The sequence below is a fragment of the Ursus arctos genome, unplaced genomic scaffold (assembly GCF_023065955.2).
Source record: "Ursus arctos isolate Adak ecotype North America unplaced genomic scaffold, UrsArc2.0 scaffold_36, whole genome shotgun sequence".
Taxonomy (NCBI): domain Eukaryota; kingdom Metazoa; phylum Chordata; class Mammalia; order Carnivora; family Ursidae; genus Ursus; species Ursus arctos.
This window is the reverse complement of record NW_026623050.1, coordinates 11,234,132-11,258,339: the sequence shown is the minus strand read 5'-3', so window position 1 is coordinate 11,258,339 and position 24,208 is coordinate 11,234,132. Positions and strand designations below refer to the sequence as shown.

General features: G+C 55.8%; 2 protein-coding genes across 2 annotated transcripts; one reads left to right on the top strand and one right to left on the bottom strand.

Moving 5' to 3' along the window:
- Window positions 1–259: 259 nt before the first annotated feature.
- Window positions 260–5,836, bottom strand: DUOXA2 (dual oxidase maturation factor 2). The gene is made up of 6 exons (XM_026518410.4): window positions 3,543–5,836; window positions 2,406–2,463; window positions 2,007–2,141; window positions 1,544–1,757; window positions 1,029–1,243; window positions 260–666 (listed from the first exon to the last, which is right to left on the bottom strand). Exons 1-6 carry the CDS (start codon window positions 3,687–3,689, stop codon window positions 473–475), a joined length of 963 nt encoding a protein of 320 aa, XP_026374195.1. The 5' UTR covers window positions 3,690–5,836; the 3' UTR covers window positions 260–472.
- Window positions 4,096–24,123, top strand: DUOX2 (dual oxidase 2). The gene is made up of 34 exons (XM_026518654.4): window positions 4,096–4,219; window positions 4,879–4,955; window positions 5,155–5,244; window positions 5,502–5,666; window positions 6,252–6,439; window positions 6,593–6,794; window positions 6,930–7,096; window positions 7,526–7,586; window positions 7,730–7,826; window positions 8,255–8,345; window positions 8,620–8,722; window positions 9,277–9,440; window positions 10,039–10,214; window positions 10,434–10,552; window positions 10,919–11,056; window positions 11,278–11,391; window positions 11,583–11,785; window positions 12,095–12,280; window positions 13,274–13,499; window positions 13,579–13,672; window positions 15,535–15,716; window positions 16,254–16,323; window positions 16,723–16,806; window positions 17,337–17,515; window positions 17,646–17,876; window positions 18,058–18,157; window positions 18,840–18,889; window positions 19,144–19,271; window positions 19,515–19,668; window positions 21,076–21,308; window positions 21,531–21,689; window positions 22,017–22,172; window positions 22,281–22,409; window positions 22,718–24,123. Exons 2-34 carry the CDS (start codon window positions 4,886–4,888, stop codon window positions 22,838–22,840), a joined length of 4,632 nt encoding a protein of 1,543 aa, XP_026374439.2. The 5' UTR covers window positions 4,096–4,219; window positions 4,879–4,885; the 3' UTR covers window positions 22,841–24,123.
- The last annotated feature ends 85 nt before the right edge of the window (window positions 24,124–24,208 follow it).

The following is a 24,208-nucleotide window of genomic DNA, read 5'->3' as shown; positions in this document are numbered from 1 at the left end:
GTCGACTCAGCTGAACCAGCGGAGGGGGATCCAATGGGAGGATGACCTGTCTGGATACCACTACCTGCCATCCATCTGGAGCAGCTCCCCAAGATGCTGGCTCCAGCGGGTTCCCCTTTGGGCTCACTAGAGGGCGCCCCTCTCCCAGAGCCTTGTGGCAAGGCAGAGAGAATGTAGTAGGCTCTTCCCACCCAGGGAAGTCGGCCGAGGACTCATGTTCCCCAAGCCTGGAAAAGCCATGGAATGTAATAGAAACAAGTTTAAAAAATAAAAAAAAGAAAAAGAATTTATTTACAGCTCACCCTGGGAGACCTTTCCCCCGGGGGCAGGAGTGCGGCACGTCTGAGGCCGCCTGCTTTTCCCAGTGCCCGTGGAGCAGTGACCCTCCTGGAGCTCTCCTGGCTGGAGCCCATATTGCTACACAGCCTGCATGTGGCCGAGGCTGGGTAAGAATCCGAGGTTGAATACCCCCTCAAAGGTTGGTACTGATCGTGAAGTCCAGGGCTCCAAACTGCTTATGCAGTGGGTTGTTCAGGATGAGAGGCAAGCTCCCTTTCGCCTGGTTACCATAGTCCTTGACACTTCGGTCCAAGAAGGTGCGAAGCGCGCCTGGTCGAGAGTAGTGGAGACTCACCACCGCCCCTCCCAGAAGGAGGCACAGGATGCCTGCAGCCGCGCCCATGGAAAGACACAGGGTAGTCAGGGCTCCAGGCCAGAACCTGGCCTGCTCCCCTCCATCTCCTGGGGGCTACCCCTTGCATTTCTTCCCCCAACCCACACGGCAAAAAGACCTCTAATATGGATTAGGTGATACGTGAGTGCACGTGCTAACCGGGGCAAGCCACGGAACCCTCAGAACCCCCTGGCCTCATCTGTAAAATGGGCATAACAGTGTCCGCTTCTAGGAGCTATTAAGAGGAGCAAATTAGAGAATATATGTGAACTCATTTTGTAAACGGGAAAAGCATACCTCAGTGTAAATCCCGTCCCCACCCCCAGCCTCCCGGAATCCGCCCCTTGGTCCTCACCGGTGGCCAGGGTGACCCAAAAGGCGGCACCGTAGTGAGTGGTGAGCGTGGAGGAGCCGAGGCGGAGCGGGCAGAGCGGCACGCTGGAGATGGAGGCGAAGGCGAAGATGGAGAAGAGCGTGAAGGCGCCGGTGGTCAGGAGAGCCAGGCCTCCGTAGAGCGGGACCGGCATGGAGAGCAGCGCGTTGGAGAGGAGCCAGAAGCAGAACGCCACCCTGCGGAGAAGACCCGCCGCACTGTGAGCTGGCTTCGCTCAGCCTCGCTTCCTCTGTGTCCCTACCCCAGAACGAAAGCCGGGGCTGGGAGGGCGAAGGCGCAGAGGAACCGTCCAGGGGAGCAGCCGACTCCCAGCCTTTGCTGGGTCTCTCTGGGTTCCGACGGTCTGTGCGGACCTCAAGAGGCGGTATTTCTCCCTCCCGGCACTGTAGGGCTGCAACTATACCTCACCCTCCTCTGGCTCGCACGCCCCCGCCCGACACTCCCTCGCTCACACGTGCCTTCCCTCCCGCGCTCACCACAGCGTGGCGGAGGCATAGTGTCCCGCCAGGCGGTACTGGCGGTAGAGCCCGCAGGGACTGCTCGGGGTGAACTTCTCCGCCAAGTAGAGAACTGGATCGGGCAACCCCTTCTCCAGTGCTTTCGAGTACTCCTCGGCATAGTTCTCACCCAGACGCCAGTTGAAATGCTCGTTGTAGTCTATGGTCTCATTCAGCTGCTGCACTGGGGTCCCTGCGAAGGGAGGGCGGCCGGTGTCCTGGAGCTGCGCACCATCCGGGACACCGTAACCAAGCTAGCGCGCGTAGGACAGGGGAGCTGTGAGAGACATGGGTTTGGCAGCGGTTGGGGAAAACACGGATCCTTGAGGACTAAAAGCTATTCGAGCCTGTGGGTTCTGAGATTTCCTCAGCTGCCCCTGCCACACTCCCCCAACCATGGGGTCTGCCAATCCAGAAGTTCACTTTGCCCCAGCCCCCTCACCTTTGAGTGTAATATTAATTCCTTCCAGGCCGACATGGAGACCAACGTTAGCGCTGACTCGTGCTGCACTGAAGGCCTTGTAGGATGTGTTGGTGTTCATCCCACCCACTGACCATTGTGCGCTAAAGTGCACGGCTGTGGGGAAAGACACAGTGTGGGGGGAGGGTCAGGGAGAGGATTGGGGAGAGTGGTGATGGCAGGTAGGACACTGGGCAGAGAGATGGAAGGTCTAGGGGTCCAAGGTGGTATACATAGTAAGGGTGGAAGAGTGGGCACTAGAAAAGCTGAAGAATGGGAAGAGCAGGAAACAAACCCCAAATCTCCATTTCCCCAGGTGCCCTCTGCCCACATCCATCCTCACCCCAGGTTCTCTCCCCATCTGCTGCACCACACACTCACCCACAATTTCTGCGCCTATGAACAGACTGAGAAGAACTCTCACCAGCCAGAACCAGCGCTGCAGGAACAGGCACCCAGGTCAGGCCTGGTAACTGCCCAACTAGAGTCCCCAAGACCTCCCTTGACCCCATGCCACCTAGATCTTTAGTGCCCCTGCAACTGTCTCCTCTTGCCCCTCACTCTTTTCCCAGTTACATTCCTGATGTTTTGAAGCTAAAGTCTGTCTTATTTTTGTGCAAGTCCCTCTGAGCCACTGGCATTTCTGATGTTTTCCAGCCATGCACTTCTGCCTCCCTAGCTCCATTTCCCAGTCCACTCTGCAACCTGGCTCTCTGCCTGGTGTTGTCTCATCACCTTTACTCCCCCAGCTATCTGGCTCCCGGTCCTGGTCTTGCCGGCTAGTCACTACTATGATGAGGCTCAGTGAGTCCAGAAGTGCTAGGCAGGCTGGGGTCACCTCCCCCAGGAGAGGGCAGCCCCAGGGTCCTGTTGCCAAGTAGAGAAGGTGGGGATGCAGCCTCTCAGATATTCCTAGGTGCACCAGTTTCCCAAGGAAACCAACACAGATCAAGACTCAGGGAAGCCAGGTACCCTTAGACTTGAAAAACAACTTAGGTTCTGGGAGAAGGGCGAGTCCGAGGAAAAGTCCTCAGTCTGCTACAACTTTGAATCCTGCATGGAAGTCCCTGAGTCCTTAGGATGGGAGCAACCATACACATGCACCTCAACCCAGCACACCAGTGAAACAATCTCAGCTGCTGGTTTCTGTCCACTTGGTCCACTGGACATCACCTGAAGGTTGAGACTGGAGTGCAGCTACAGTCTGAGGAGAGGAGAGCAGCATGTGAAGACTAGAATTAGCCCCAGGATTACTGGACTGGGCACCCACTCTCCACAGAAGCAGCCTCCTGGATGATCCAGGTGGGGTCAGTCTCTAGAATGTCTTATATAGGGCCTCCATCTCTCCCAGTCCTTGGGCAGGGAGGGGTGCTTGCTTCACCAGACTTCCGGGTCTGCTCCACCTATGCTCCTCCGGTTCAACGTTTCATCTAACTATTCATGGAGGCCACTGTTACAGTATTACCTGTCCTAGATCTTCCATGACCCTCAGGCCCTAGCATCCAGCACCCCCCTTACCGATTGACCACGAATCCCAGGCAAGATGAGCAGGAAGCTGGCAGCCAAGGCCAAGAACACCAGAATGACGATGAGCAATGGGACGCTGAAGCCGGGGGGATGCCGGGGCTGGGGGTAGAAAGGCAGCTCTCCATTCCACAGAGTCATGCTGCAACTGGGCCAAGCTGGGTCCGCTGGAGAGGGAAAAGTGCCAACCTGGCAACCGAGCCGGGTCCCACTTCTCTTTACCCGATCCCCTGCGTTCTTGGACGGGACTTAATGGGCTGGTCAAGTCTGAGTTCTTCAACTTGCCCCTAAGGAAGCACAGCGGATGGTTGACTTCAAGTGCTCTTGGTTGGCCCAGGCAGGGTTGAGTAGGCAGGAGAGAGGAATTATTTCTCACTGGCTATAGCCAGTTACTTTTGCAGCTCTGTAGTTCGCTTTGTGTTTGGAAGTGGTGCAGGACATGGAGCCCTTTTATAACAGCCTGGGAAGCTTGCTGGGTGGATGTCAGGGCTTGGCAGCTGGGTGCGGTTGGGAAGAGATCTTGCAATAAGAGGCGGAGGCTGCTATGCAAATGAGGGGAGCCTGGCCTCCACAGCAAGAGGGTGAGCCTCCCGTTCAGATGCGGACACTTGGCGCTAGTCTGACCTGAGTGGACACCAGGGCAGCTGGCCTTAGAGGATCCAGAGAAGAGGGTAAGAGTGCTGCTGGGGAGGCAAAGGATCTTCAGAGCTGGGAGGGGTGGGGGGTGATGGTAGTGCCGTGTTGGGAAGATGGAGGCTGGGAGGAGGTCAGAGAAGCAGATTCCAAGAGGAAAGACTTCTGACCCCAGACGGGGTTCCTAAACCAGAGGTTGGATGGAGTTTGGGGCTTGATCTTTCCGTCCTTCCTGTCCATGTACAGGCATTCACAGTAAAGTAGGAGGGGCTGCAGGTCCTGGGTTCCCAGCTCACTAACCGCTTTCCCTTCCCTGACTCCTCTAGAAGAAGCAGTTACTGAGGGCATGGGGTTAGAGCTTGGAAGTTGAGAGTTGGAGGGGGGAGGGTGTGAGGGCAATTCGAGGCTGGAAGTGAAGTTCTGCCTGGGACTGACAAACCCCAGAGGACTAGTGCATGTGTGGGCAGGTCCTTTGGCCAGTGTTAGTTTTTCCACCAGGTGGAAGGTTGGGACCAGTGTCAGTGCCTACCAGTGGTCCTGAAAAGAGTGGCATGGGGATGTGGGTCCTTGGTGATGCTTCTAAAACTTTGCTCCAGAAGTGAAAACAGCAGGCACCTCCTCCCCGGTGAGGGCTGTAAGCATGGGGGATACCAGCTCCTTGTCCCTCATTTTTTACCTCCCACCTTCCCGGCGGCAGGGTCAGCATGCTCTGCGCAAGGCCAGAGGCAGTGGTGCTCCTGGGAGCTCTGCTGACTGCATCTCTGGATCCAGCGGGTGAGTATCCGGTGCCCCTAGCTTCGAGATGCCACTCTATACCTCCTGAGGGTGGGGGAAGAAACAGATGTAGGCAAGCTACAGGATCGGTCACAACGCAGCGCCGCTCAGTGAGCTGGAGAAGCTTGGGCGGAGGCCGTCGTGTCCCGGAGCGGTCGCAGGGAGGCTAGCGCTGAGCGGACCGCTCTCTGACCCGCAGGCGGCCGGGACTCACTCCCACTGTCCTGGGAAGTGCAGCGCTATGACGGCTGGTTCAACAACCTGAGGCATCACGAGCGTGGCGCAGCCGGTGCGTCCAGTGGTCCGGGTGGGGGTTAGGGGGGCGGCTGGAGGAGGGCCGCGCGGCGGGAGACCCGGAGCGGAGAAGCGGAGAGAGCGCGCCGCCGGCCGCCCGGTTGTCTGCGCAGCGAACTCCTACGCACACCTGGGCCCGGGAGACCCTAGCGAAGAGGGTCTCGCCAGTGAGGATGGGGATTTGAGGGAGAGGTTTGTGGGCTTGTTGCGGACCGGGTGCTCTGACAGAGCCCAGCTCCCTGCTTCCCACAGGCTTCCGACTGCAGCGCCTCGTGCCAGCCAATTACGCGGATGGCGTTTACCAGGCTCTGGCGGAGCCGCTGCTGCCCAACCCGCGCCTACTCAGCGACGCCGCCATGCGGGGCACCGCCGGGCAGCCATCCCTCCGCAACCGCACCGTGCTGGGGGTCTTCTTTGGTGAGAGCAAAGTGGGAGGACACCGGGGGTGAGCACTTAGCTCGGCGCCTGGGGAGAGGGGCCCTGCGGCCCCTCTGCAAAAGCACAGGAGAGGGACCCAAGACTCCCAGGCGCCTTCTCCTCCGCACTAAGCAACATTTCCAGCTCTTCTTTATCTCGAGGGATTTGGGAGTGTCCAGTCAGGGATATTTGCTTCTCTAATCTTTCTCTTACCCCTTACTCCAAACCTAGGAGTGTCATTGGACCTCCATTGTAGCTCTAGGAGCTGAGTCCCCTGCCACGGCTCTTCTACCCGTATGGTTATATCCTCTTTCCTCCGAAGAGAAAGGGGGAGGCAAGATCTGTTGGAAGATGGAAATTGGTTTGGGGGAGCCCTTACATTAACTATATTATTTTGATTTTTACAACAACGTTATGAGGTGGGTGGAGAGAATACTATATCCCCACTTTGAAAATTAGAAAAAAGACCCAGAGCTGGTGGCAGAGCTCGCACTCCAACATGTCTTTTGCCTCTTGAGAAACCTAGAGAAACTCCCTGCCCACCGGGAGTGGTTATTCTTACAAGTTTGGCCCCCTTGGCTGCAGGCTACCACGTGCTCTCCGACCTGGTGAGCGTGGAGACCCCGGGCTGCCCAGCCGAGTTTCTCAACATCCACATCCCGCCCGGGGACCCGGTGTTCGACCCTGACCGGAGCGGGAACGTGGTCCTCCCCTTCCAGAGGAGCCGCTGGGACCCGGAGACCGGACAGAGCCCCAGTAATCCCCGGGACCTGGTGAGACCAGACGGGCAGGGTCCCGGGTTCTGGGCCGGGCCGGGCCGGGCCGGGCCGGGCGGGGAGAGACTCCTACCCCCTCGTCCACCGACACCCGCCTCCGCTACCCGACCCCGGGCTCACCCGAGGCTCACCCTCGTGGTGCCCCCGCAGACCAACGAGGTGACGGGCTGGCTGGACGGCAGCGCCATCTATGGCTCCTCGCACTCGTGGAGCGACGCGCTGCGGAGCTTCTCCGGCGGGCAGCTGGCTTCGGGGCCCGACCCCGCCTTCCCCCGCGACGCACAAAGCCCCCTGCTCATGTGGACGGCGCCCGACCCTGCCACCGGACAGCGCGGGCCCGGGGGGCTGTACGGTGAGGCGGCGGGGCGGGGCGGGGCGGGCTGCGGCTGCGCGGGGCGGCGCGGGGCGGGCTGCGGGCGGCAAAGTTGCGCTGCCCGTGGTCACGCCGCCGCTCATCTCCTCCCCTGCGGCCCCCCGTCGCGTGTAGCCTTCGGGGCGGAGCGAGGGAACCGCGACCCCTTCCTGCAGGCGCTGGGCCTGCTGTGGTTCCGCTACCACAACCTGTGCGCGCAGCGGCTGGCCCGCGAGCACCCGCAATGGGGGGACGAGGAGCTGTTCCAGCACGCGCGCAAGAGGGTCATCGCCACTTACCAGGTCAGTCACTCGGCCTCTCTCCGTCCTCCCTCCCCTCCGCCCCCCCCCCCCCCGCCCGTTGCTGCGCGGGAGACTCCGCTGCCCCGCAGAGCCCTCCATCCTTGCACAAGCAGCCCCCAGAAACGCCCTTTTCCAGGAGGACACTGCTCCCCAGAACTGGAGCTAGCGTCTAGGAATGGACCCCGAAGATGAGGAGCAGGCGAAGGGTTATTATACACGAGACTGGGCTGTGGTTATTAGTTATTAGCCCACTCCCATCCCATGTTCCTAGTGGGGCACAGGCCTCCGCACCTGTCCTGTTGCATTTGCCCCCCTCGTGACTGCCCCTGCCTGGCCCTCATCTCCACCTAAGCCTTCCTTGGGCTCAGACCCCCTCCCAGCGTGGCTGCTCCAGCACTTGCCTCCCTTTTGCCCTCTCTTGACCCTCAGAACATCGTTCTGTATGAGTGGCTGCCCAGCTTCCTGCAGAAAACACCTCCAGGATATACCGGTAAAGAAGTGGGGGGACACCTGGACTGCGGGGGGTGGGGGTGGAGGGATGGTCAGGATCCATAGGGGAAAGAAGAGAGGTGGGTGCATGTGATGGCAGGATGTGATAAGGAGTCTATTTCTCTTATTACCCCTATGGGGCAGGGTATCATTCTTTCTTGGACCCCAGCATCTCCCCAGAGTTCCTGGCGGCCTCTGAGCAATTCTTCTCCACCATGGTACCTCCTGGGGTCTACATGAGGTGAGGGAGGGGTTGGCAGTGGGGGAGGCATAGCACACAGGGAGAGGTGAAGGGTCAAGGGCCTTGGGGGCATGGAGCCTTTTATACACCTCCACAGCTTAATGCCGGAAGAGAAGTAGATTTGGAACCCTAAATAGGACCCTGTGGTAGGAGTTTCAACATTAGCAACCCCTCCTAATTGCTGAACTTTAGTTGCTGAGAACAGGATTTGTCCAGCAGCTGGTTACTCTTGTCCCTCCTTCCCTTCCCACTCTCCGTGGACAAAGAGCAACCCATACCTTCAGTCCACACATACTGCCACATCCCTGCTGTGTTCAAAGAAGTTCAGTCCTCAGTCCTGGCCAAACCCCTCTGAGTCCCTCACCCCACTTAACCTCATCTCAGCTTTTTCCCTGAGTTCTCATCCCATCCTTGATTCCCCATTTCAGAAATGCCAGCTGTCATTTCCAGATGGTCCTGAACGAGGGTTTTGGCAACTCCCCAGCTCTCAGGGTCTGCAACAGCTACTGGCGTCGGGAGGTCAGCCTGGGGTCCGGGTCAGGGGAAGGTGGGTCAATGCTAGTCTTGATGCACAGGCTGGGAAAAGCAACCATTCCAGTTCTTGGGTGTTGCTGCTCCAAGTAGTAGAAGATGAAGGAGAGAATGATCAGAAAATTATCTGGAGACAGCTCAAAAGAGCCTAGGATGGGCCAAGGGCCCTTTGTCCTGAGGTACTGCAGTGGCTCAGGGTGAGAGGGACCAGGCTTTGGGAAGAGGCCCAAGAGCCTACCCTGAATGTGTTGTTTATTTCCAGAATGCCAACCTGAACAGTGCCCAGGCAGTGGATCAGCTGCTGCTGGGAATGGCCTCCCAGATTTCAGAGCTGGAGGACAGGATAGTGGTCGAAGATCTGAGGGGTGAGCTCGGGAGCCAGAGGGGATAAGGGCCCAGATGCCTGGGAGCCTGGGGACCCTTCTGGGTGAATCAACAGGCAGACCCCTAGGGTACCTACAACGCAGAGACACAGATACACACGCTGCAAACCGCCATTAGAAGAAAAACGCTTTTTAACTTTTTTTTTTTTTTGCTTAATTTGAATTTAATGTGGTTTTTATTCTAAATTACCTGTGTCTGAGTATGTGGGGGGAGGGGTCACAGCATGATCTCCTTGGTGTTTAGGTCTCTAAAGGTTTTCATCCAGTCCTGCCTTGAGGTTAAGGAGGTCGAGAAGAGGGAATACACTACTTGGTGACTAGAATAGTCTTGAGTCCTAGGGGAAGATTCTTGCCAGAAAAATTGCCCCTGATTACACATGGTAGCATTGCCCCCACCTGGAGGCGAGGTTGATATGGGTACAGGCCACATGTTGGGAGTGCTGGGGACGGGTAGTGCCAACAGCCTAATGTAAGGCTGCTGGGCAAAGAAGGGTCAGGAGTATTCAGCCTATATCCTGGTCCTCTCTCCTTCTCAGACTACTGGCCTGGCCCTAGCAAGTTCTCCCGCACAGACTACGTGGCCAGCAGTATCCAACGTGGCCGAGATATGGGGCTGCCCAGCTATACCCAAGCCCTGATGGCTTTGGGGTTGGACACCCCAAGGAACTGGAGTCACATCAACCCCACTGTGGACCCCCAGGTGAGAAATAGTAATGATGGCAATAGGAGCTAAAACTTTGTTTTAAGACCTGTGTACACATACCTCATTTAACTTACATCAAGAATGTTATAGGGTAGATACTCTCGTCATCCTTATTTTACCAATGACATAGTTGGTAAGTCAGTCAGAGAGACAGGATTTAAATTCAGCCAAGCGGCTCCAGAGTATGTTCCTCACCACTCCATTGCACCATTCCTGCAGGGTGGCCTGTGTTGGGTGCCATTGTCCTATTTCTGCAGGCTCCCTGCTCATGAATTGGGTGACCTTGAAGTGGCTAATCGTTGGGGCCAGATAGTCTGGGTAGTGGTGGTCACAGGATGTGGTCTGCAGGCACCTCACAAAGGTCTCACCATGGGCCAGACACATGGGTCACACACTGGTCCTCCCATCAGACTTGCCACTCCTGAGGGGGACTGCCTAGGAAGAGGAGGCTCTCTTAGTCCTGAGCAGCAAGCCAGGCAGCTGACAGAGTCCTGCGTTTGAAGGATGGAGCAACAGTGGCTGCCCACCCTCACGCGCACATGCACGTGCACACACACGTGCACACACATACTCCTCACTTCCTGTGGTACCCCAGGTGCTGGAGGCCACAGCTGCCCTGTACAACCAGGACCTGTCCCGGCTGGAGCTGCTCCCCGGGGGGCTCCTGGAGAGCCATGGAGACCCTGGGCCCCTCTTTAGCACTATCGTCCTCAACCAGTTTGTAAGGCTGCGGGACGGCGACCGCTACTGGTTTGAGAACACCAGGAATGGGTAAGGCCTGCCTGGGTCCTCATCTAGATTCCACCTTGGCCTGGGCCCCAGGCCCTTTGCGTGTAATGTCAGCAGCCCCATGGGCCCTTGATTCCCAGATGGCCTTGCCACCTCCTCAGCCCCTCTGGGTCTCTTTCATCATCTGGGTCGCTGGGTCTGAGATTGCTGAGGCTGGCAGCCCCTTCCCATTCCAACAACTCCTGGCTTTTTCCAACTTAGGCTGTTCTCCAAAGAGGAAATCGCAGAAATCAGAAACACCACTCTTCGGGATGTGCTGGTGGCTGTTACCAATGTGGATCCCAGTGCCCTGCAGCCCAATGTCTTTATCTGGCATGAAGGTGGGTGGCCTGGGAGACCATAGTGAATGGCAGCCAGAGAAAGGACCAAGGATGGGGGGGATGGATCGCTTGGTCCTGTCCAGGGAAGCAGGTGCCAGGTAGCCCCTTCTGTGTGGTGCTGGGAAGCCTGCATTAGGCTGCCTCCCCTAGTAGGGACTGAACTGGTTTGCAGGCTGCACTCTGTGGTCAGGCTGGGGTGGGTGCTGAGAACAGGATATGGAAGGGAACTTTTTGAGGAGAACAAGCTCCAGAGAGGTGGGCCTGGAAGGAGAAGGGTACCTAGTCCTGCACAGGAGAGAGAGGAGGAGTGCCTAGCCAATGAGTGAGATGCTCAGACTTTGAAGTCTTCTGTGTCCTTTCCCTCAGGTGCCCCCTGCCCTCAGCCTCGGCAGCTCACAACCCAAGGCTTGCCCCGCTGTGTGCCCCTGACCGTGATGGACTACTTCGAGGGCAGTGGTCCTGGTTTTGGCATCACCATTGTGGCTCTCTGCTGTCTTCCGCTAGGTGAGCTCTTCACACCCTCATTCACCTCTTTTCTCCTAACTGTCCCCCTGCCCGCTGACTATCCCTGCCCCTCATAACCTGCTGGTCTGTGGGACTAGCTCCTTGCTACCATCAAAGCCAGGCTCAGGGGCCCTTGCGAAGAGAGGGGCAACAGCAGAGCCCTCAGCAAAGCTGCAGGCGAGGGGCTCCCCTCCCCACTGGCTCCTTCTGATCCTTTTTAGTGAGTCTGCTTATCTCTGGGGTGGTGGCCCATTTCCGGGGCCGAGAGCGCAAGAAACTACAGAAGAAAGGCAAAGAGAGTGTGAAGAAAGAAGCAGCCAAAGATGGTGTGCCAGGTGAGATGGGGCTGAGGGGAGGGAGGGAGCTGGGGGCCAGATAGGGAGCCCTGGGAGAAAAACCAGGTTACAGATATGGGGAGAAAGCCAGGCTTTGGGGTGCCTGCACAGACTGGTAGAGTGGAACTGGCTTGAGGTCAGGGGCCTGGCTGCCTCTGCTGAACCTCTCTGCCCAATTCTCCCTTCTTCAGCGATGGAGTGGCCGGGCTCCAGGGAGAAGAGCTATCCCATCACCATTCAGCTGCTCCCAGACAGGCGTCTGCAGGTCCTGGACAGGCGGCTGTCTGTGCTTCGCACGGTCCAGCTGCAGCCCCCGCAGCAGGTCAACCTCATCCTGTCTGGCAACCGTGGACGCCGTACCCTGCTGCTCAAGATCCCCAAGGAGTATGACCTGGTATGGCCATCCTGCCTCCCCTACCTGGAATGCTCCTATATCTCCCCTCTCAGAGCAAGTCCTGTCAGCCCTCCCTCTCCTCAGCTACAGAGCTCCCCTGGGAAGGCAATGCTGGGGAGAGGCACCCTTTCAGCAGACCCCACACTCCACGTGACCCTCCCTCGGACCCTCTTGGGCCACTCACCTGGTTCCAGCCGGATGGACTGGGGGGGGCAGCTTTTCCCATCTTCCTTAAACTTAAGTTCCTTCTGAGGGGAGGCTGAGCCAGAGCTGGAGCCCCGAGCACTGGCATGGGTTTCCTCCCTCCAGGTGTTGCTGTTTAACTCCGAGGAGGAGCGGGACACCTTCGTGCAGCATCTGCGGGACTTCTGTGTGCAATGGGCTCTGGGCCTTGACGTGACTGAGATGAGAGAGAATGAGCTGTTCAGGAGGGCTGTGACCAAGCAGCAGCGGGGCCGCATCCTGGAGATCTTCTTCAGACACCTGTTCGCCCAGGTGCCATGGCTGTGTCTTTTGGAGACAGGACGTGGCCCAGGGGTTGGAGAGAACCTGGGCTGGACAGGCTCCTACACAGGGTGAACTAAGCTTCTGGTCTGTGGGCTGGAGACACACAGCCTCAATTGAATCGTAGCTTTGCCACTCACTCCTTCCCTGACCTTGGGCAAGTCACATCATCTCTGCTCTGTATCTCCATTTCCTCATCTATAGAACAGTGATTAAAATAGAATCCATCACCTTGAGTTGTTGTGACAATTCACTGAGAGAGTCCACATCAGTGGTTCTCGAAGTGTCGCCCCTGGACCAGTAGCAGCCACCGCACCTGGGAATTTGTTAGAAATGTAAAACCTTAGCACTCCCCACCAAACCTAGTAAATCAGAAACTCTGTGGTTGGGGGCCCCCAAGCCCTCCAGGGAATTCTGATATACTTTCAAGTATGAAAACCTCTGTTCTATGTATAGTGTTTAGCCCAAGTGCTTGGTACATTTTGGGCATTTAACAAATGGTAGTTACATGTATATGACTTTTAAAACCTTTGCACAATGGGCAGAGACCAAATCAGGCACATGGCAGCCTTGTCTAAATTGAGCAGAGAACATAACATATCCCTAGCCTCTCCCTGCCTGTCCACCCCTGTCTACTTCATCTTCTGTCCCCAGTAGAGGCTGTTTCGTTTTGCATTTTGCACCTCCATCTTTGCCCCTTCTCGTTTCCACCCTCTCCCCTAGAGACCTCGCACCATTCCTACTGTATAAAGCTCTTGGATCTTGGGCCCAGGGAGAAAACGGACTGGCTGCTAGAGATTTGAGTCACCCTCTCAACAGGAGAGCAGAGGCCCAAGTCAGAAGTATAGCTGAGGACCTGGAGTGGCCACTGGGACTCACCCTTTCTGATTTGGACTTTGGAGAGATGGGAAGGGTCACTGAACTGCATCCAGCCCAGGCCTCACCTCCTTCTCTCTCCCTCCCTCTGTTGCTGCCCGGGTGCAGGTGCTGGACATCGACCAGGCGGATGCAGGGACCCTGCCCCTGGACTCATCACAGAAGGTACGGGAGGCCCTCACTTGCGAGCTGAGCAGAGCTGAGTTTGCCGAGTCCCTGGGCCTCAAGCCCCAGGACATGTTTGTGGAGTCCATGTTCTCCCTGGCGGACAAAGATGGCAATGGCTACCTGTCGTTCCGGGAGTTTCTGGACATCCTAGTGGTCTTCATGAAAGGTAGGAGGAGGGTGGGCTATTCCAGGAACCAGCAATCTTTCAGCACAAAGGTGACCTGCATCCCTCTTTCTCTTCCCAGGCTCCCCAGAGGACAAGTCCCGCCTGATGTTCACCATGTATGACCTTGATGCAAATGGCTTCCTCTCCAAGGATGAGTTCTTCACCATGATGCGGTATGGTGTGGGCCCTTCCAGTTCTGAGACTCTCTGCTGTTTGAAACGGAAACGAGTCAATCGGAGGGTGGGTGAGGTGTGACCATCTGTATCAAAAGGTGGCTTAGCTGCTACATCTTAGACTCTTAGAACATCCAGCTTCATAAGTTTATCTGGCCAGGCCCCCGCCTCCAGGAGGGTCTGTGATCTGCACTGTCTGTACCAGCCAGAAAATTCTCCCTCCCTAGTTAAAAACAAACCGACCAATGACAACAACAACCAAACCAATAGGAACAATAACAGAAGTCTACTAGCCCCTTTTGGATGCCTTTGGACCTTTGTAAACTCTTGTACACTATACGTAACGCCGTGCTTAGCACTGTGAAACAATGGATGGAGGACGGATGTCCTTGGTCACTTTTCCAGTATTAATCACCATGACATGCGGGAAGAGAAACATGGAAAGTTCTTCTATATTCCAACCCGTCTTTCTTCCTGCTGCATAAGCTATTTCTCGTTGTGGTGTGCTGGTGAAGACCAGTTTTGAGTGCATAGACTTCTTATTCCTGAAGACACCGTTCCAGTAACACTGTCCCCTTCAGCTCCGTAAGGCCAGGGGTCTTATTTCTCTTTTGTTTCTGACTGAATCCACCTCTTTTGCACTGTGATTGGCACACAGCAGGTATTCAATACAAACTTACCTGAATCGGATGGAATAAATGAGCAAATGAATAAATAGAAGGCATAAAGTGGTGCAGAGTCTTTTACCTTTTCTACCTCAAGGCTTTCCATTGCTTTCAGCATGCCCCCTAACTGCCCAGTCCCTCTTACAGCCCAGATCCCACAACTGGGCATGGGCTTCTGAAAGGCTAGGGTACCTGGGTGGCTCAGTTGGTTAAGCGCCCGACTCTTGATTTCAGCTCGGGTCATGATCTCAGGGTTGTGGGATCAAGCCCTGCATTGGGTCCATGCTCAGCGTGGAGCCTGCTTGAGATTCTCTCCCTCCCCCTCCTTCTGCCCCTCCCCCCCCACATGCTTTCTCTCTAATAAATAAATCAATAAATCAATAAATCTTTAAAAGGCTAGGGTGAGGCCGATTGCAGTCCATCCCTCACTGCATGTGCCATTGCAGTCCCAGGCCTGGGTGAGGCTCTAGGGAATCTAGGAGAGGGTTCCTGTCCCCCAGGGCTGAGCAACCACCATCTCCTCCAGCACCCAGTTGTGAATCTTGCTCAGTCTCACTTGGGTGATGCGTTTTTTTAATGTGTTTGCTGTGCCATGCACACAAAGGTCTTTTTCTGCTGGACTCACACAAACGTGCATGGTGTGTTTGTTTTTGTCCCAAAGCACAGCCTAAGAAAAGAGTATGGCCACTGCATCTGCCACTCTGGGTGCTATCAGACCGGGTGTGGAGACACTCCTGTGTGTGCCCTGGGGTGTTGGCACAAGGAAGCAGCTGCCATTGTAGCTACATCTCCTTCCCCCACACCCGGGCTCTCTGTGCCCCCAATGGACTGTGAAAGGGGGAGGCCAGCGGTGGTGTGGGATGCACTTCCACAAGAAGGTGGGCAGAGGGCCTGCCCCACGAGAAGCCCATGGCCCATCTGGACATGTCCGAACACTAAATGGACTTTCATCCCACCTCTCAATGCCCCCTTGTTTGAGGGCTGCTATCTCTAATTGGTCAAGGTCACTTTCAATTTCAAACCCTTGGCCACCCCACCCAGCTTCACGTCAGCTACAGGCTGGATGAACACCTTCTCAGTGCCATTTCCCGGGTCACTGGTAACCACATTAGATAATCTGGGGCCCGCTCCACCCTGCGCCTGCCTGAACCTGACCTTGCCAGATGACAGGCTGCTCTGTCTCTCCTCCTCCCCCAGGTCCTTCATCGAGATCTCCAACAACTGCCTGTCCAAGGCCCAGCTGACGGAGGTGGTGGAGTCCATGTTCCGGGAGTCCGGCTTCCAGGATAAGGAGGAGCTGACGTGGGAGGACTTCCACTTCATGCTGCGGGACCATGACAGCGAGCTCCGCCGCACACAGCTCTGCGTCAGAGGAGGAGGTGTGTGAGTATGTGAGAAGTGGTAGGACTCAGGGAGGGGTGTTCCTCCAAAATGAGGGTAGGACCCAGGTTTTATTTCTCCTCAAGTCTTTTGTGCCTAGTACAGAGCCAGGCACTTGTCATCAAGGGTGTCACATATAGCTGTGCAGGTTGTGCACTGCACAAAGATGCCTACTGAGAGGTCAGGGCGTGGCCTGAAATCCAGCCTACATGCCACTCACTAAGCTCGAGCACATTGGCCTGCGGTGTATCTTGTCTGAGGAAGAGGCATTATTTTCTTTATGCGAAGGATGCAGTGGTCCCCTTTTCTAATTGTACCGAGTCACCACCTTGTCTAGCAGCACAAAAACAGGCTGCCTTGTGTACAGCAGCTGCTCAGTGTGGGCAGTGAGGGGAACAAGGCTGGAACAAGAGATGAGAACGTGACAAAGGCACTGACAAGTGCTGTGGCAGCCTTCCTAGAGAAGCGTATGGGGGCAGTCTCCCACGCTTCCACCCTGGTGGGGAAGCCTGTCCACACTCTCGTTCTTTCTTCAGGTGCTGGAGACATCTTTAAACCAAACATCAGCTGTCGCGTCTCATTCATCACTCGGACTCCTGGGGAACGGTGAGCAGGAATGGGGTATCGGCAGGTCCCCTGGAGAGAAATGAAGGAAGTAGAGCTGGCTGAGTCAGTCCATGGGACCACATATTTGCCCCCTGAAAGTAGCTCTTAGCCTGTGATTGATCCTGGCCCAAATTCCAGGGCTTCCCACACCCCACGTGGCTCAGGAGCCTGGCTCTCTCCCTGCAGAACAGAATCCTTCTCTAAAACAGATGGCCGGATCGTAGTCATTTATTCTGCCCTGGGTTTCCTGCCTGGCTTCTCCCTGACCAGTTTTATGGGCAGGTTCTGTGGGCAAGGATGGGTCCCAGGATCCTTCCCCATCTTCTGAAGTTCTGATCTGGTGGTTCTTCTCCCGGCTGCAAAGAAAGGGGAGAACAAACCCCATTTTCCATTTATCAGCTCCTGCTCCCAGAAACTGGAGTTCTCTGCCTCAGAAGCCCCAGAGCTAGGGGGCCCTGGGCTGAAGAAGAGGTTTGGCAAAAAGTGAGTATTTTCCAGAACCCCAGCCCAAGGGAACACGGGGAGAAGTCTCAGAGTCTCTGGGCCCTGCCCACCCCTCCTGGACACACAAGGTTATGTGTTTCATTCCCTGACTGGTGGGCCACAGAGTCAAATGATTCTTCAACATCTTCCAACGTCTGCACCCTAATCTTCAGGCAAGGGGCCTGGCACTCAGATGCAATACCGAGGTGGCAGTAGGGGGTCTCCTGGCTCCTGCCTGCTTTGGCCACAGCAACAAGACCTGTGCAGGGAGTAGCAAGAGGGAAGGACAGACGGACAGGAGGAAGATGAGGTGGAGTAGTGTGCAGGCAGAAGAGTGGGGGTAGATGGAGCAAATAAAGATGAGAAGTACAAGCTGGGGTGGGGAGAGGAGTCTGCTCCCCAGATGCTGTTTCCTTCGTTCTGTTCTGGCCCCTTCTGACCCTGCCGGGTCGCCAGGTCTCCTTCATGGGGTGGCATTCAGGGGAGGCCGGGCGCCCTGGTCTCATGGCCAGTGCCTCCCACGGCTGCAGGGCGGTGGGGCCCACTCCCCGGCTGTACACGGAGGCGCTGAAGGAGAAGATGCAGCGTGGCCTCCTGGCCCAGAAGTTTCGGCAGTACAAGCGGTTCGTGGAGAACTACCGGCGGCACATCGTGTGTGCCGCGGTCTTCTCGGCCATCTGTGCTGGCCTGTTTGCAGAGCGCGCCTACTGTAAGAGCTTGGGTGGCGGGCAGTGGCAGGGGGATGTGGAGAGCCTTCTGGTGGCTCTTCCCACCGGAGCCCCAGGCCCCGGGCCCCCAGCCTCTGTGCCATGCTGACCCACGCCTCGCCCCCTCCCCAGATTATGCCTTTGCCTCACCACCCTCGGGCATCGCAGAGACCACCCGTGTGGGCATCATCCTGTCCCGGGGCACGGCCGCCAGCATCTCCTTCATGTTCTCCTACATCCTGCTCACCATGTGCCGCAACCTCATCACCTTCCTGCGAGAGACCTTCCTCAACCACTACGTGCCCTTCGACGCCGCCGTGGACTTCCATCGCTGGATCGCCATGGCTGCTGTTGTCTTGGCCAGTCCGTGGCTCCTGGGCATCCTCCCCCCCACTGTTGCAATGCCATGGGTCTAGCTGTGGGGGAAACAGTGAGGGGATTGGAGCTACTTATACTCCCATCCCTCCTCCCTGGGCTTCCTCTGTCCCTTGGGGTGGGAGGAAGAGTCGGTCCTGGATGGCATCTCTAACAGGGTCTCTCTCAGTTTTGCACAGTGCTGGCCACGCGGTCAATGTCTTCATCTTCTCAGTCAGTCCCCTCAGCCTGCTGGCCTGCATCTTCCCCAACGTCTTTGTGAATGATGGGTCAGTTCTGGGGAGGGCTCCCCCTTGGGATGCTTGTGGCAGGCCGAAGGTCATAATGGAAAAGAAATAGATGGCACTAGACACTCCACTCTCTCTTTGAATGAGAGTGAGAAGCCTGCTGGGGAAGCTGCAGGTGACTTCCTTGCCCTGGAAGGAAGCTGGCCGTGATTAGCCAGGAAAGATACTTGGGAGAGGAATTGGAGACCCTTTCCCATGTGTGCCCGGCATAGAGCGTGACAGTGACTGGGCAAACATTTATGGAGCACATCTTATGGGATCATCCAGGTGCCGGAGAACAGGGAGGCCAAATCCACGCAGTCATTCAGCAAATACTTACTGAGTGTTTACTACGTGCCTGGCATTGTTTGAGCATAGGGATTAGAGCAACGAGCAGAGCCACACCCTTGCCCCCACGGAGCTTACAGAACATGAAGCACGCACTCAAGGAAGCAATTGTCAGCTGCAGTAGGAGAGTTCAAGATAACACAGGAGGAAGAACGGCAGAGAGAGCGGAGCGTAGACCTGGGGAGGCTGGGTGACATGTTCCTTGGATGGACCCCTGGCCTCTCGAGTGGAGCCCAGTAACCTCAGCAGTCAGGGCCGGCAGGAGCAGCACCACATTGCGACAGTGGGGGAGCCAATCCTTCCCCAGCCAGAAGCTCCATATCCCTTTGCCCTACAGGTCCCAGCTTCCCCACAAGTTCTACTGGTGGTTCTTCCAGACGGTCCCAGGTAGGGAGTGGGGCTGTATGTGGGATCTGGGGGATCTATCTGCGGCTCCCTGTTTGTCTTCATCTTCCCACGAACACATCCTTGTTTGTAGCGACCCTGGTTTCTTTCTAGTCACCAGGACAAGCCCCAGCTGCAGCCCCTGCAGACAAGCTGCTCTGGGGCCCAGGGAGGTCAGAATGGGGGAACGCTCTGTTGTATTCTCAGCCCACACTGAGGTCCTGAGAGTATCCTCTGACCCTGCCCCCTGCTCCCAGGTATGACGGGGGTGCTGCTGCTCGTGGTCCTGGCCATCATGTATGTCTTCGCCTCCCACCACTTCCGGCGCCGCAGCTTCCGGGGCTTCTGGCTGACCCACCACCTGTACATCCTGCTCTACGTGCTGGTGAGGGCTTCTTCTGGGTGGGGCCAGGCCACGGGGCAGGGATGAGGACTCGCGGGGCGGGGGGGGGGGGAGCAGGACGAATAGGACCTAAGATCTCAGAGGTCGGAGACCCCAGCCTCTGAAGTCTATACCGGCTTCATCTACCCAGCCCAGCCCGCAGGCCCAGGCAGGGTGTCTGGACAAGGGGAGCGCAGGAGGGGGACCTGGCTGGGCCTGAGCTGTACTAACTGGCTGTGTCTCCAGCTCATCATCCACGGCAGCTTCGGCCTGATCCAGCTGCCCCGTTTCCACATCTACTTCCTGGTCCCGGCACTAATCTATGGGGGAGACAAGCTGGTGAGCCTGAGCCGGAAGAAGGTGGAGATCAGCGTGGTGAAGGCCGAGCTGCTGCCTTCAGGTACCAGGCCCAGCCTGACCCCAGGCGGGGAGTGTTGGAAGTCAACTCATGGGATGTGTGGAGACAGCTCCCCAGGCCTCCAGGCCACCACTGAGGCTTCTGATAGCCCCTTGGGGAACCCATGTAGCTCTCCTGATGCAAATGGAGCCCCAGAAAGGGCTATGCTTGCCCCCAGGAGGACTTGCAAACAATGAGAAGTGACCATGAGAAGAAACAGCTGGAAGTGCATACAGAGAGGTTTACGGACAACACAGACTCCCCCCCCCCCCCCCAGTGTGTGGCCTGGGTGCAGGTTGGGGAACCATATACACCCCTCCCTTCTCCTAGAATAACCCCCCTTCAGAGATGGGCAATTGGCCCACATTTCGAGAGTCTGTTTTTGAGAGTCTGTGTTGGCCAAAGGGGAGATTCACATCACTGTAGAGGCTGGCCGATGATTTTAGTTGTGTCACCATTTAATCTTCAGGACTAAGTAAGAAAATTAACCTCATTTCAACTTTATGTCAATTAATATTACTCAAGGACAAAGCCTCAGCATGGTGTTAGAACACCCTTTGCACTCTCCAGTACTTGCAAATCGACTTTTTTTTTTTTTAATCAATTTTTTTTAACAAAGAGAGAACAGGCCTGAAGCTCAGCTATGGTCAGGTACCAAACAGTAGCCAGCTAAAAATCTGATAAAATGTGGTTCCTTCTATTTAGAACACATGATACTGGTTTTGCACCCATCTTAGTTTTCTGAAGTTTGTCAAGGTAAATCAAATTGAGAAAGTAAGTTGATTTAAAGAAAAACATTAAGTAGGGGGAACGTGGGGGGCACAGTCGTTAAGCGTCTGCCTTCGGCTCAGGGCGCAATCCCGGCGTTCTGGGATCGAGCCCCACATCAGGCTCCTCTGCTGGGAGCCTGCTTCTTCTTCTCCCACTCCCCCTGCCTGTGTTCCCTCTCTCGCTGGCTGTCTCTCTCTGTCAAATAAATAAATAAAATCTTAAAAAAAAAAAAAGAAAAACATTAAGTAAACAATAGTGCAGAGGTGTGCAGAAATGGCCCATCACAAAGGTAATTCTCAAATGGTGGAGGTTTGGTAAACACTGAGATGGTCCTTGGGGAACCCGAGGTCCCCTGCCCTGTAGGCTGACAAGACAGAGGTATAGGGCCTGGACCTTTTGTGGGAATAAGGAGAGGAGAGGAGGAGAGAGCTGGAACCAGAAGCAGAGAAACCCAGCTCTTGGGCTACCCAGGAAAGAGAGAAGGGGACCCTCCAACTCCCACCCCCAGGAACCCCACTTGTTCAGACCATATGCCCACTCCCTGTGCCTCAGGCGTGTGGAAAAGATAGGGTATCTGCCAGTCTTCGGGTACTAAGAGCAACCCTTCTGATCCCTGCCTTGCCTGCCTATGACCCCCAGGAGTGACCCACCTGCAGTTCCAACGGCCCCAAGGCTTTGAGTACAAGTCGGGACAGTGGGTGCGGATCGCCTGCTTGGATCTGGGGACCAACGAGTACCACCCCTTCACACTGACTTCTGCACCCCACGAGGACACGCTTAGCCTGCACATCCGGGCAGCAGGGCCCTGGACCACTCGGCTCAGGGAGATCTACTCACCTCCAAAGGGCGACGGCTGTGCCAGATACCCAAAGGTGACCACCACTGGGCATCACTTTTGAGGCTCCGGCATTGGCAAAGGGTTCCCACCCTCCCCCACCCTGAGACTAGAAGCTCCAGCCGGTGCAAGGCCAGGCTGGGTGCCTCAGGAGAGGCTAGGATGTTGCCATACCCTTCTTTGCCCCACCCCGCCCCCATTTCTATCCTCGCAGCTGAGGCCAGGCCAGGCTCATCTCTTCTCTTCCTTTGGTTGGCAGCTGTACCTCGATGGACCATTTGGAGAGGGCCATCAGGAGTGGCATAAGTTTGAGGTGTCAGTGCTGGTAGGAGGGGGCATTGGGGTCACCCCCTTTGCCTCCATTCTCAAAGACCTAGTCTTCAAGTCATCCCTGGGCAGCCAAATGCTCTGTAAAAAGGTGAGTGTTTCTCTCCCATTCTTTGAAGGAATGGGTACAGACTGCCTGATTGTGTCCCCATGTCACAGCTGAGTAATATGAGGAAAAGCCCTCGGCTCGTAGACTGAGTCTGCTGGGGTCATTTGTACGCAGTTGTCCACATGCCCAATATTTGAGGGAGGGTAGGAGGTATAGCCGGGAGGACAGCTGCTGGGGTCTGTTGGTTAAAAGCCTGTGGGGCTGCTAAGGCTTGGTGTCTGTGGGTGGTCTGAGGCTTTCCAGCTTCTCAGGTGAAGGCATTTGGAGTGGAGGAATCTTGAGCTGAGCCAGGTCCCCGTGTGTCCCCAGATCTACTTCATCTGGGTGACGCGAACCCAGCGGCAGTTTGAGTGGCTGGCTGACATCATCCGGGAGGTGGAGGAGAATGACCGTCAGGACCTGGTGTCCGTGCACATCTACGTCACCCAGCTGGCTGAGAAGTTTGACCTCAGGACCACCATGCTGGTAGGTCAGGGCTGGCCAGGCTGGGTGGCTAGGTGGGCCACCATCTAAACTAAGAGCTGACCCTGGCTCTACTTGGCTGTGCCCTTCCTCCTCTACTCCCTCTCCCAGTACATCTGTGAGCGGCACTTCCAGAAGGTGCTGAACCGGAGTCTGTTCACGGGCCTGCGCTCCATCACCCACTTTGGCCGCCCCCCCTTTGAGCCCTTCTTCAAGTCCCTGCAGGAGGTCCACCCGCAGGTCAGTCCCACCCCACCTGTCCTAAGACCCTGGCCTTCCCCTGCCAGGATATCCTGCCCTCAAGCACCCTGCAGATGTAATCTGAGTGGAGTGCCACCCCATGCCAGCCCCAGGATAGGGTCAAGTGTTGGAGGAAGGCTTCAAACTCAACCCCCTGCTGCTGCCAGCTCAAGCCTCCTCCTTAGGGCAGGGGGTCGATGCGTTGGCCATTCCAGCAGGCTTGAGAAGCAGCTTCTTCCCAGGGGTGAGCATTCTTAAGCCTTCAGGCCTCTCCTCTCTGCAACGATTCCCCTCAACACACTTGGCAGGTACCAAAGATTGGGGTGTTCAGCTGTGGCCCTCCAGGAATGACCAAGAACGTAGAGAAGGCCTGTCAGCTCATCAACAGGCAGGACCAGACCCACTTTGTGCACCACTATGAGAACTTCTGAGAACTTCCTGGTTTCTGTTTCCCCTCTGTGGACTAGCCCCGCCAGCGGTTTCTCTGTCAGAATCCACCTCAGGCCTCAGCTAGAAAGCTGGAAGAGCCCCTCTGCTCTGAGAAGGTAGAGAAGACCCCTCTAGCTCAAGTCACAGCAGGTTAGGGCAAACAAGAGCAGGGTGGGGACAGTCCCCACCTTGTGATATCTGTAGAGGTGAAGAGATACAATAGTGTTTGCTTGTAATAGGTCCTCATGTCTCTGTTTTCCTTGCACAAAATTGATGTGTTGCTTTGGTATTTTCTTGGCCAAGGCACTTGAGGGATAATGGAGGGGATATCTGATGTGAAGAGAGGGCTAAGTGAAACTCGCCTCAGAGCCTGCCTCAGAAGCCATGATGCTTAGAACCTGGACAGTCAAACTGCCTCTATTCAGTCTCTGAGGCCTTGTCCCTCTAGCTCTACCCCCGACCCCTTCTTGCTCCTAAAGGGAGCTCAGAGAACAAACATGGTTCCCTATTCCTGATGTTCTTGTGGTCAACCAGCAATGTCTGTTGCTGTGACCTTTTTGTGGCCCCTCCCTGAGCTTGTGGAGCAGCCCCTGGGCTCTGAGACCAAGGGAGTCCAGACTGTCTGCCAGACGCTCAAAACTCCCTCTCAGTTCCCTACCTCCACAGGAGCGGGGTGACCAGCTGTCCTGGTTTGCCCAGGACTCTCCCAACTCTACCACTAAAAATCTCCTGTCCTTGGAAATGCCTTAATCCTAGGCAACTCAGACAAAGTCAGTCACTCCACACAGGAGGCAGCCTGGAATGTCACCTCTATACTTGGCTCTTTAAGACACTTCCTTTTCCTTCTGCAACCGATCCTTTCCTAAAAAGCTGAGCTTTAAGTTTTTTTAATATAAATTTAAGTAAATTTGCATACAAGTGTACAAATCTTGTACATGTGTTAACACTACCCAAGTCAAGATATAGAACATTTCCATCACCCCAGAAACTTCCTTGTACCCCTTCCAGTCAGTCTCCCCCAAACAGTAGAAGCAACCCCTGATGTGATTTCTGACACTCCAGATTAGTTTTGGTCATACTGAATGTATCCTTTGGAAACTGGCTTCTTTCACTCAGTGCAATGTCTCTGCGATTCATCCATACCGTTGTGTGTATCAGTAGTATATTTCATTTTCATCCACTATAGAGATGTGCCAAGACGTTTATCCATTCTTCTATTGATGGACATTTTGATTGTTTCCAGTTTTTGATAATTCTCAATAAAGCGTCAATGAATATTCTCGCACCTGTCTTTGGTGGACCTAATGCACTCATTCCTCTTGGGTATATATCTAGAAATGGAGTTGCTGGGTCATGGAGTTCTCCAGCCA

Coding starts and splice junctions, on each gene's coding strand:
- DUOXA2 (XM_026518410.4), bottom strand. CDS start 3,689: ATGACTCTGTGGAATGGAGAGCTGCCTTTCTACCCCCAGCCCCGGCAT. Junction 2,464..3,542: donor CTGGGATTCGTGGTCAATCG/GTAAGGGGGGTG, acceptor CTGTTCCTGCAG/CGCTGGTTCTGGCTGGTGAG. Junction 1,244..1,543: donor TATGCCTCCGCCACGCTGTG/GTGAGCGCGGGA, acceptor TCTTCTCCGCAG/GGTGGCGTTCTGCTTCTGGC.
- DUOX2 (XM_026518654.4), top strand. CDS start 4,886: ATGCTCTGCGCAAGGCCAGAGGCAGTGGTGCTCCTGGGAGCTCTGCTG. Junction 11,786..12,094: donor TCCCCAAGGAGTATGACCTG/GTATGGCCATCC, acceptor TCCTCCCTCCAG/GTGTTGCTGTTTAACTCCGA. Junction 18,890..19,143: donor GTTCTTCCAGACGGTCCCAG/GTAGGGAGTGGG, acceptor CCCTGCTCCCAG/GTATGACGGGGGTGCTGCTG.